Consider the following 12,034-nt stretch of genomic DNA (forward strand, 5'->3'; position numbering starts at 1 on the left):
TATATATATAATTGAATAACACAGTTGTTCGCAGTGTTTCTGGGTGGGCCCTAAAGAGTAGAGATTCTCTGCAAAATCATGTAGTTTTTCCACCAGGAAATTATGATTATTAAAAATTAAGTTGAAATAATATGGGCTGATGTCTTCAACAAAAGCATATACCAACCTTGTAGCTCACAGTAGGTCTGTCTTTAATGGTTTAAAAGTTACTTCTAAAAATCAATTCACCAGTGGAAAATATAAATGGAATTTTTGCTTTTGGAACCTGGTTGTTGCTTTCCATTAATGCCACAGTGCCTGACTGAAATGCATATTAGTTTGGCTTTAATATGCCTGTATGCCTCCACAGACCAAAGGATACATATATTGCCTATCTTCCTCTTGCTCATGTGCTGGAAATGACGGCTGAGATCTCGTGTGTGACGTACGGCTGCAGGATCGGCTATTCCTCACCACAAACACTGTCTGATCAGGTACTGCACCTCAATTTATTACTGGATCAGATAAATATAGTCACACATTTACACAGATTTATGAGGTTATTACAAAATAGGGAAATGATGTTAATCTCAGATGATTGAATGGCTTGTTTTTGCTTCGTAGTCAACCAAAATTAAGAAGGGAAGTAAAGGTGACTGCACCGTGCTGAAACCTTCTCTAATGGCCGCCGTACCTGTAAGTCAGACTCCTCGAAACATTTTCACCTGGTTTCATTCACATCAATCATGTTTAAATTTCACACTCCTGTTTCCTCTGTCAGGAAATAATGGACCGGATCAATAAGAACGTCATGAGTAAAGTGCAGGAAATGAACTGCGTGCAGAGAACCCTGTTCAAACGGGCCTACGACTACAAGCTCGAGCAGATCAAGAAGGGTTATGATGCGCCCCTGTGCAATATGTAAGATAAGATTAAAACAGGCCTTCAGTTAATCACATTTGCTCTTGCTAATGACTCTGGAGTTTTAATCGCCTTTGTTCCCTCATGTGTTCAGTTTGTTTAAGAAAGTCAGAGCTCTGCTGGGTGGAAACGTGCGGATGATGCTGTCCGGAGGGAGATCTCTCTGACCCTCCATAGACAGCAAAGCAACTGTAATGTTCCCAGACAGAAACATAGTAAGGACATCGGTAAAACAGTCATGAGGTTATTACAAAATAGGGAAATGATGTTAATCTCAGATGATTGAATGGCTTGTTTTTGCTTCGTAGTCAACCAAAATTAAGAAGGGAAGTAAAGGTGACTGCACCGTGCTGAAACCTTCTCTAATGGCCGCCGTACCTGTAAGTCAGACTCCTCGAAACATTTTCACCTGGTTTCATTCACATCAATCATGTTTAAATTTCACACTCCTGTTTCCTCTGTCAGGAAATAATGGACCGGATCAATAAGAACGTCATGAGTAAAGTGCAGGAAATGAACTGCGTGCAGAGAACCCTGTTCAAACGGGCCTACGACTACAAGCTCGAGCAGATCAAGAAGGGTTATGATGCGCCCCTGTGCAATATGTAAGAGGAGATTAAAATAGGTCTTCGGTTAATCACATTTGCTCTTGTTAATGAGTCTGGAGTTTTAATCGTCTTTGTTCCCTCATGTGTTCAGTTTGTTTAAGAAAGTCAGAGCTCTGCTGGGTGGAAACGTGCGGATGATGCTGTCCGGAGGAGCCCCTCTGTCTCCCGCCACTCAGCGCTTCATGAACATCTGCTTCTGCTGTCCTGTTGGTCAGGGTTACGGTCTTACTGAGACCTGTGGAGCGGGAACTATAACTGAGGGTGAGGAGTCCTGCTACATCTGGACATCTTTTCCAGTCTATCTTGCACTGTTTATTTTAATATTACTTGTACAGTCTTATTTTGAACGATCGTCAGAGCTTTATCTCATGTGCCGTAATGATCATATCATCTTATGTTGTGCAGTTGCTGACTATAGCACAGGACGAGTTGGAGCTCCTCTGATCTGCTGTGAGGTCAAACTCAAAGATTGGGCAGAAGGTTGGTAAATACTACCAGTTTTCTTTATTGTAGATACTTGTTCATATCTTAAATCTTAAAGAAGTAATCCACCAAACATCTCCAAAAAGGACAAAAATAAACGCTAAAGACATACACTATATACCAAGTTTACTAAAGTAATGCGAAAGCTTGTTTTGAGGAACAGTCTTTCTTCACCTTTGCCAATACTTACTTCAGCATTCCTGTAGCTCAAACAGTAGAGCACAAAATATCACAAAGGTCATGGGTTCAATTCCCAGAGAATGCAGGAACTTATACAGCTGTATTTTAATGCAAAAATAAGATTTTGATAAAAGCATCTGCATAATGCATGAATGTAAATGTAATCTGATGGCATCAGTGACACCAAAAGCATCATGTTTGGTGTCATGTGAGCTTCAGGGAAGCAGTGTTTGTATTTTTAACTAAAACTATTAAAAATAAAGCTAAGCTAAAATAAAATGCATTTAAGATGGAAAAACTTAACCTCCGTGAAGTTGGCACCCCATAAAAAGAAATAATCACCAAAACTATGCCAGTCGTTTGTGCTACGTTTGTGCTGATTTGTGCCGCAAAAACGAACGTTTGTGCTGGTTTGGTGTTTGAGATATTTTATTTTATTTTTCATTTTGTTATTAGACATTAAAGACATAACATGCAACATTTACAACTTTTAACAAGACATCCAAAAAGATAACACAATTAAAGGAATGGGGGTGTTTGAGATATTAAACATAATTTTTTTTGACCATGTGATGTCACTCTTCACCCCATGTTGCTCAAATCGCTCCAAACCAGCGCAGTTCCTTTGTGCTCGATTTGTGCTGGTTTGTGCCGTTAAAAGAAACCCTGTAACTATGACCGCTTCTTTTATATAATAAAAATAAACTTTTTACGAACAGTGACGTCACTCTCCACCCCATGCAATCGAAATCGTTTAAAAATGGTGCCATTCGTTTGTGCTCGATTTGTGACATTCAAATTTACATTATCTATTTCCCGTCCTCAGAAATAACGAATACAAAACGTGCCAATGACGTCACTCTCCACCCCATGCTGGCCAAATCCCTCCAAACCGGTGCCGTTCGTTTGTGCTCGATTTGTGCTGGTTTGTGCCGTTAAAAGAAACAATGTAACCATGACCTCTTCTTAAATATAACGGGAACTTTACTCTCCACTCCGTTTAGTGTGGCCGCAGAGTTTAAAAAATAAAAAAAATAAAAATTAGTGTTCGTGCTGCCTTAAAATTTTAAGTTTAGTCAGGTACAAGTTTTCACTAACTTCATATTTCAAGTTGACTAAGCTTAAATTTCAAGGCAGCATTAAGTTGAAACGGTGAGACCGTTTTTTTTTTTTAATTATTATTATTGTTACTGCGAGTGTAAATCGTTCTAATTCATTTGTGCTCGATTTGTGCCGTTAGAATACTGAACATATTCCCCCAGGAATAACAAATATATGCTAATTCAGGGAGCTCTCCGTCCATGCCAACGGCTCCGTTCGTTTGTGCTATAGATGCCGTTAAAATGAACGTTCTATTTTTATTTCTCCTCCGTAAAACATTTCAAATATCTGGAGGAAAAGTGATGGCACTCAAGCCGCTCGTCCAAATTCCTGTCTTCTATAGTTTGCAAATCTGCTGGTTTACAAGGTTTTTCTAAGTTTTATTGCCAGTGACGTCACCAACTCCAAAATTTTCATTTTCTTGGAACAGGCTATTGCAACTTAATATCACATATTCGTGTTCTTGTTTGTTGCTATTTGTATTCATTTGTTACAAAAATGCAACATAGGACTAAATTACTGGTTTATATTCAAGTAACAAATATCACTGATACATAAATGCAATAATTTATACCAAGGTATAGCCTACCAACAAAAATATTTTTATCCGTTAAAGCAGGCTCTTTAATGTAACGGTTACTTTGTATATTTTAATATAGCTAGCAAGTAGCCTGACTTACCATCGACATCAGCTGTTTTCTCACTTAGTAGCCTATTGTGTATTATTATTATTATTTAAATGTGTATTGCATTGTGCATTTTGCAGTTGAAATATTCGGAGCATAAACATTACCATGATATTGCTCAGCTGTTTTTTCTCTTTGAGGAATAGGCTATGCGTGAAGGACAGCCAGCCAAGGTGTGTTTGTTTAAAATATCTTTGAATTAAATAAAATGAAATGTCTACATAGACTTGCATATCATAATTGAATGTGTTAAAAATTGCATACCACACGCTCATGTGAGTTTTTGATTGCAAAATATTCATAAAAAAAGTTTTACCTCGTTGATATGTAGCTACATTATCCGTTTTTTGTGGTCTTTTTTTTTTCACACATTAAGTATTGATTAAGGCTATTTTATCTTTGAGCACTTTTACTACAGTCCATTATGTCCTTTTTGTTTTCTTATGCAGGGCGATAAATAATCGTTTGTAAGGGGGACAGAAAAAACTTTAACATAATATTATAATATAATAATATTAGCTGTTAAATGCAGTAATACCATGCAATTACAGTTACATATAGCCCATAGATAATGGCTTATTAAGTGCTTCTGTTTTCCCCCCTTTTAAATAGGCCTATTTAAGAAGAATTATAGTTACAACCAGGATTTCTTTTCACGGCACAAATCGAGCACAAATAAACGCGGCATTTGGTGTGGAGACCGCCTGGAATTAGGCTATTTATATGACCTAATTAATATTAATATTAACGAATATTCGTGGGGAATAGGCCTAGATGTTTAACATTCTAACGGCACAAATCGAGCACAAATTAATTAGAACGATTTAGACTCACTGTAAAAAAAAAAAAACACGGTCTCACCGTTTCAACTTAATGCTGCCTTGAAATCTAAGCTTAGTCAACTTGAAATATGAAGTTAGTGAAAACTTGGACCTAACTAAACTTGAAATTTTAAGGCAGCATAAACACTATTTATTTTTTAAACTCTGCGGCCACGCTAAACGGAGTGGAGAGTAAAGTTCCCGTTATATTTAAGAAGAGGTCATGGTTACATTGTTTCTTTTAACGGCACAAATCAGCACAAATCAAGCACAAACGAACGGCACCGGTTTGGAGGGATTTAGATTGCATGGGGTGGAGAGTGACGTCACAGCCCAGAATTATTTTTATTTCTATGAAGGGGAAATATATTTGATGTTCATTTTAACAGCACAAACCGGCACAAATCGAGCACAAACGAATGACACCAGTAGACGAACTGGGGTGGAGAGTGACGTTACAGCTCCCGAAAATATTTTGGTTATATCTAAGGAAGGAAAATAGATACAGTGTTTGTTTTAACGGCACAAACCCAGCACAAACAAACTGCGCCGATTTGGAGCTATTTGGGCAACATGTGGTGGAAAGTGACGTCACACGGTCAAAAAAATATTGTTTAAACGGGCACAAATAGAGCACAAATGAACAAATGTACGTTTTTGCGGCACAAATCAGCACAAACGTAGCACAAACGACTGGCATAGTTTTGGTGATTATTAAAATGCATTGCATATAAAATGCATTGCACACATATGAATATTTAGTTTGAACTGTTCTGGAACAGTGTTGTAAATACAACTTAACCACTGATTTCTAGTTGTGTCCTCTTTTGGAAGGCCAAACAAAGTAGTTTCGCTTTCACAAGGAAACACACAGCGTCTCCACGATATGGCAGCGGCAACAACTACAGCGAGAATCAAAGTTACGCCTTCTTTCTTTGCGTGAACATTTGGGCGGTGTTGTGCAAATCTTCCCACATCGTAACGTAGACATGTGGGAGCATGTTTAAACGAGGCGTTTTAGGAGGACGTGGATGAGTCTTAACTTTTATAAAGAATATCTCTTTGGGTTTGAGACGCAACTTCAGGGATCTTATCTATTCACGAACAGCTTGTAACACTCCAAAGAGAAAGGAAACCTTGAAATCGCATCATATGACCCCTTTAACCTGAAAAAATTCAAACAGTTACAGCTGTCGTGATTCTTATACATCAGGTGGCTATACGAAGCATGACAAGCCTCATCCACGTGGTGAGATCCTCATCGGCGGTCCTAATGTGACCATGGGCTACTCCCGGAGTGAAGGCTGTAATAATGAGGACTTTTTTGCGGATGAGAACGGCCAGCGGTGGTTCTGCACTGGTGATATAGGAGAGATGCACCCTGACGGCTGTCTTCAGATTGTCGGTATGTTTAGATTCAGCGTCATGATGATGTCTTCTTTCTTGTTTTAGTTAAAATCATGTATTTGTTATCTATCTGTATTATTCACATCTATTGTATGTAATGCCTAGATCGCAAGAAGGACCTTGTGAAACTTCAAGCTGGGGAGTATGTCTCTTTAGGCAAAGTCGAGTCAGCTCTGAAGAACTGCTCTCTCATTGACAACATCTGCGCTTACGCAAACAGGTTCGTATGCTCGGCTTTGTCTGACACATATGGGATGTTACTGACCCTAGCAAAGGGTCCTCTCTTTAGAACAGCAGACGTACTGTATACAGACCTCTTTTCTCTCTCTCTCTGCCCACCAGTGACCAGAACTATGTTATCAGCTTCATTGTTCCTAATCAAAAGAACCTGACAGCTCTTGCCAATCAGAAGGGCATTGAGGGCACATGGGAAGAGATTTGCAACCACCCAGTTATGGAAAGGGAAGTTCTGAGAGAAATTAAAGAAGTCGCAACTTCAAGTGAGTATAACCTAACAGTATTTATAGCAGCGAGGTAGGGGTGTGCGATATATATCATCTGTTGTTTTAACGATGTGCGATTTGACATTATCGAGTATTTTGCAAAAAACATTCAAAACACCCCTACAGAGCGCACGCATACATTACGTGAAGTCTAGATTAGTGCGCGTGTGCATTTAGAGTGCGTTCTTTCACTGCATGATTCAGTCTATTAACACGTTTAGAATGATCACAAAGGATCACAAATTCAAGACATAGGGGCAGAAAATTTATATATATATACCACTTCATATAGTTAATCAATTTCAAACGAAGAGTGCCGTTTTTTCTCCAAAAATTACCACGATTACTAATTTTTTACAACAGTTCAATAAACAAGAAGTTAAGTAAGAGACTTACGTTTTAGACACCATATTTCCTGTTTATGTGGTATTTTGACAACAAAAAATAATTCCAAACCCTGAGTCCCTGAGCAACATGACGGTGTTTCGTTCCTGAATGAATCAACCGTTTAAATGATTGTTAAATCGCAATGGCTCACTTATTAACAGTGACTTGCTGCCACCTGCTGGCAGTTTTAATTTCACATTTAAAGTATCTTTTTATTATTTATATTATTTCAAATATCAGTATTCAACGTTTTATGTTTAATATATCAAAACATTATTTATCCATTTGTAATTGCATGTTAAATGCATTCATGTCCTGCATTAAACAGTGTGTAAATTCATCAAATGCCACTTCAGATGCAGTTTCTGTGTTTCCTCTGCATTGCAAAGATGAATTTAGTTGATACTGATTTCATAATTCACTCATTAAATGTAAGAATTTGACTCAAAGGATAATGGACACTTTTAGAAAAAAAAAGCTTAATAAAGGTAAAAATGCCCATAAAATGTAAAAATCAGTTTAAACTTATTGGAAAAGATTAATTTCTATCAGTATGAACTGATCACCACACAGAATATGAAGAATATGAAAAGCTTTAGGAGTCAGCTGTCCACGGCAGTCCTTAAGATACCAGCACAATAACACTCAGCAAAATATCGTCTAATTATCGTTATAAAATCCCAGAAAATATCGAGATATAATTTTTTGTCAATATCACACACCCCTACAGCGAGGTATGTGGTGTAAAAGTGCGGACACAAAATGTGGACACCGTAACAAGAAATTCACTGATCTAATTAAGACAAGACCCCTGAAGGCCTGTTTAATTTGAATTTTTGGCAAGAAAAACATGCACAAGATTATTATTTTTTTTATCCATTTTATTTTATTTTTATATTATTACAAAATATATATTTAGAGACCATGATACAAATAAAAAGCTTGCAGAACTTTGTGCACACTTGACACTGACTTCACGCAACTTCAGCATACACTACCATATAAAAGTTGAATTCAGAAAGATATATATATATATATTTTTAAAGAAATTAATACTTTTATTCAGTAAGGACCATTAAAATGATCAAAAGTAACAGTAAAGACATTTATAATGTTACAAACTGTGTTATTTTAGTATCATTAAGATTATAGTATCACTTCAGTTTTTATTAATATTGTATTCGTTTTTTATTTTGAATTATTTACTTAAATTTCTGTTTTATTAAGCAGTTCCATTTTCCATTTTGAATTTTATTCATGTATTCGTTATTTTAGTACACTAATTTAAACTAAATGAAAATTAGAATTATTAGCTGAAATAAAATCTATATTTTTTATAATAAAAATATTAAGCAGCACAACCGTTTTCAACATTGTTAAAAATAAATGTTTCATTAGCAGCAAATCAGCATATAAGAATGATTTCTGAAAGATCACATGACACTGAAGACTGGAGTAATGATGCTGAAAATTCGGCTGTGCATCACAGAATTGTTACATAATATATTCAAATAGAAAACAGTTCTTTTTACATTGTAATATTTCACAGTATTACTGTTTTACTGTATTTTTGATCAAATACATGCAGCATTGGTGCGCATAAGAGATTTTTAAAAACCTTTGAGTAGTGGAGTTGTATAAAATGTTGTGGACTCAGAGCATGTCTTCTAATGGTCTTTCCATCATTGTAGTTAAACTCCAGCGCTTTGAGATACCAGTTATGGTCCATCTGAGCCCAGAGCCTTGGACCCCAGAAACGGGCCTGGTGACGGACGCATTCAAACTGAAGAGGAAAGAACTGAAGAACCACTATCTCAACGACATCGAAAGAATGTATGGCCACAAGTAGGACGTCTATCACAGCCAAAGACATCTTCATCAGCTCCTTGCCGTACAACATTGCTGTATATCAATAAATGTTAAACACCTTTTGCCACAACTGTCACCACTGCCCATTGCTTAGTGATGCGCGCACATTTTCAAAGACGAACCATGTTGATAAGCCGTTGGTCTGTGTATTTTTATTCCTGAGCTTTTCATTCAGAGCTCTGTAGTCTCTCTGCTGTGAAATAGTTTACAATTAGACCTGTTGAGTAAAGGACGATATTTATCTTATCCAGCATAAAGCATTCACTAATTTCTCCTTTTTGTATACAAAAAGAGTCTCTTATGAAAAGGATTTCATCCATACAACAGCGATATACTGCCATCACCTTGTGCTTTCTTTTTTCGAACGTGTGAAATTCTATTGTTTGTAAAAATGTTCATTTGTTTGATTTAATAGAATTTGGAAAACACAAACTGCTAGCTGAGGTGAAGTCTTTGCACAGCGGAACTCCGCCTCCTTGTAGACGCAAGTAATGTATAGTGATGTTTCTGTGCCTTCTGATTGGTTACTATTTTAAACGTTGATTCCCTATTGGCTGCAAATTAGAATTTCATTCCTGTGCTTCATTCATGCAGCGCACTAAGAGTTAGTCTTCATAATGGTTACAAACCATGTTTTTTATATACGGTACTTGAGATTTCTTTTTGTTTTGGTTATGAAAATGTATGTAATGTTTTGAATACTAATTGACGCATTTACTAGTGCTCATGGATTGACTCAGGACAGGTTGAGATGACTGGCAAGTAGTTTATTGCTCATTTGACCTGTTTGGTAGACTGAACTTAAATGAAGGGAAAAAATTTTTAGGAATAGTTTTTCCCTCAAGCCAGAGGTAAAGTTTGTATTATATCTGTGTATCATCTTTTCACGTCAGATTTTTTTCAAACCATTTTACTGTTAACAGTGTCTCGCTTGTCTGTCGCAAATTCCACTTCTGCAGGCTTTTAATATATTTGGTAATATGTCATTAAACCAGTCCTCAATACTTAATGTATAAAGCTGAAAAGGAACAAACCCAAGAATATGAATTTTGAGGTTGAGGAACCCTTGTCAGTCAGTTAATATTGTATTCTGTATTTTAATTTATTTGGTCAAACCTAGACATTTCATTTGAATCCTTGTTTGTTTTTTTGTTTTTTTTTTAAGTGTGGTCTGTACAGGCACTGTAAATTGTTAGCTCTTGGGTTACCGAATGTCTCATTCTAGAACGTGTTTTATTTAGAATTATTTTGTCAGTTGCACTATTTTTGTCAGGGATTTTTAGCCATTAAGCCAACAGATTCATCCGTTTTTTTTCCCCCACACAACCATCAGGGTTCAAGTCACCACAGTCTAGACTATACAGCAGTCAAATGTTTGCATTGATAAATTGTGAATTCGCTTGTAGAATGTTCTATGATGCTTATTTATTGTGGTTCACTGTATGTTATATTTGGTCAATTAAAATCATTTTCTACTCAAATTGCGTGGTACTCCATAGTAGACACAGTTTAATGGTCAATGGGTTTTATTTACAGAACGTATTAAATTGCAACGAGTTTACAAAAATGAAAAAAAGCTATACAAAAGATTTGAAGCTGCGATTCAGTTTGCCCAGTCTTGAAAGCGAAAGCAGTCGCTTGCAATCTTCCATACGGGCTGGTCGCTGTTAGGAGAGGCTTGGGCAGTTAATAAGAAATTCTGGTTGAAGAATCTCTGCTTGTTTCCATCAAATTTCACTGAGCCAGCTGTAACCACCAACAACGTCATTTGGCCTTGAGTTGCTTGTTCTGAAAAGAAAAATGGTATTTGATAAAACAACAGGGAAATATATGAATAATTAAAATATGATGAGCAGGTTGTTGCATACCGTGCACAGGCTGGCAGTCAAGAGATTGCGCTTGAAATTCACTGGAAGGAAGAGACTCGAAGAACTCGCTGAGAGCATCATGACCTGTGACTGCATTTCCATTCCACACTAGCGTAGCTTTGTCCAGATACAGCCTCGTCAAATTCTGAAAACATTGATTCATTATCATGAAGTCGTTCAATGCATTGTTAATTAGCATAACAGATCAGGACACACGCTATTAGAAGTGCAGTTCAAATCCCAAGCATGAGATGAGCATACCCGTCTTCTCTTGTCCATACAGTCATAATAGATATTGACGAATTCGTCCGAGTATCTGCATGACTGATCAACCAGAGTCCTGAAGTCCTGATCAGTACCGAACACAATTGATCAGCACAGTTATGGAACATATTTGCATTTAGATGCATGTTGGCATCAATGAACACTCACCACCGTTGAAGACATGAAGTCACTGTTTGTGCTGTTCAGTCGTTGTGAGAATTTGATATCCAAACTACTATTAAAACATAAAACAAGCAGAGCGATTTAAAATGTAGGTAACGTTACGCGCCAGATGAAAAAAGCTGCGCAGCGTAAAATTACAGTGATAAGAAAATAACTTGTAATCGTAGTTTATGCCCACAATGAAAAGGATGATATTGCGTGTAAAACAATATCAGAATTATGCTCTCTTACTCTTATATATAACGTTATATACAAACATTCTACATCGAGAAAAATGTGCTCAAATGTGTGTGTTCACGATTATTGTTCCGCCGGAAAACTACACCGTCATTAAGTTCCCAACTACAGGAAGAAATAAAATACAAAGATGACAAAAGGCAAAGCAAAGTACAAAACTAATTAAAATACATACTTCAAACGCACAAATATTAGAAATCTTATTGTTGTTGTTTTAATTTAGTCCACTGTTATGATTTTCCTCAGCTTAACAATAGAGTTACATTTTCTGTTAGTAAGTTTACATATGCATATGTAAATCTGTAAATTATAATACGATTAATTAATAAAACATGTTTGAACATCTATCTTACGATCATTTTTGAAGCCAAAATAGTACTTTTTTTTTTTCAAAACAGTAATACGACTGTTTGAAAATGTTTTCATAGCTTTTTCATTCTTTGTATTAAAGCCAAAATAAATGTAAAGTAATTTGAGGGTTTATATATATATATATATATATATATATATATATATATATACATATATTTTTTTATA

The 12,034-nt window shown here is 36.3% G+C and overlaps 2 protein-coding genes across 2 annotated transcripts in view; one reads left to right on the forward strand and one right to left on the reverse strand.

Annotated features, from left to right (window-relative positions):
• acsl4a (acyl-CoA synthetase long chain family member 4a) overlaps positions 1 to 9,962 on the forward strand; it is a 20,861-nt gene extending 10,899 nt beyond the window's left edge. The window contains exons 7-15 of the mRNA XM_016458006.1: positions 350 to 473; positions 604 to 675; positions 761 to 900; positions 1,600 to 1,769; positions 1,914 to 1,988; positions 5,993 to 6,184; positions 6,292 to 6,406; positions 6,529 to 6,686; positions 8,768 to 9,962. Coding sequence (XP_016313492.1) covers positions 350 to 473; positions 604 to 675; positions 761 to 900; positions 1,600 to 1,769; positions 1,914 to 1,988; positions 5,993 to 6,184; positions 6,292 to 6,406; positions 6,529 to 6,686; positions 8,768 to 8,925 — 1,204 coding nt within the window. The 3' untranslated portion in view covers positions 8,926 to 9,962. The remainder of the gene's footprint in view (positions 1 to 349; positions 474 to 603; positions 676 to 760; positions 901 to 1,599; positions 1,770 to 1,913; positions 1,989 to 5,992; positions 6,185 to 6,291; positions 6,407 to 6,528; positions 6,687 to 8,767) is intronic.
• Positions 9,854 to 11,586, reverse strand: LOC107666598 (NTF2-related export protein 2-like). The gene is made up of 5 exons (XM_016458004.1): positions 11,416 to 11,586; positions 11,246 to 11,312; positions 11,075 to 11,161; positions 10,814 to 10,958; positions 9,854 to 10,733 (listed from the first exon to the last, which is right to left on the reverse strand). Exons 2-5 carry the CDS (start codon positions 11,258 to 11,260, stop codon positions 10,549 to 10,551), a joined length of 432 nt encoding a protein of 143 aa, XP_016313490.1. The 5' UTR covers positions 11,261 to 11,312; positions 11,416 to 11,586; the 3' UTR covers positions 9,854 to 10,548.
• Between the last annotated feature and the right edge of the window lie 448 nt (positions 11,587 to 12,034).

Source organism: Sinocyclocheilus anshuiensis, unplaced genomic scaffold (assembly GCF_001515605.1).
Source record: "Sinocyclocheilus anshuiensis isolate Anshui unplaced genomic scaffold, SAMN03320099.WGS_v1.1 scaffold1293, whole genome shotgun sequence".
In the NCBI taxonomy this organism is placed as follows: domain Eukaryota; kingdom Metazoa; phylum Chordata; class Actinopteri; order Cypriniformes; family Cyprinidae; genus Sinocyclocheilus; species Sinocyclocheilus anshuiensis.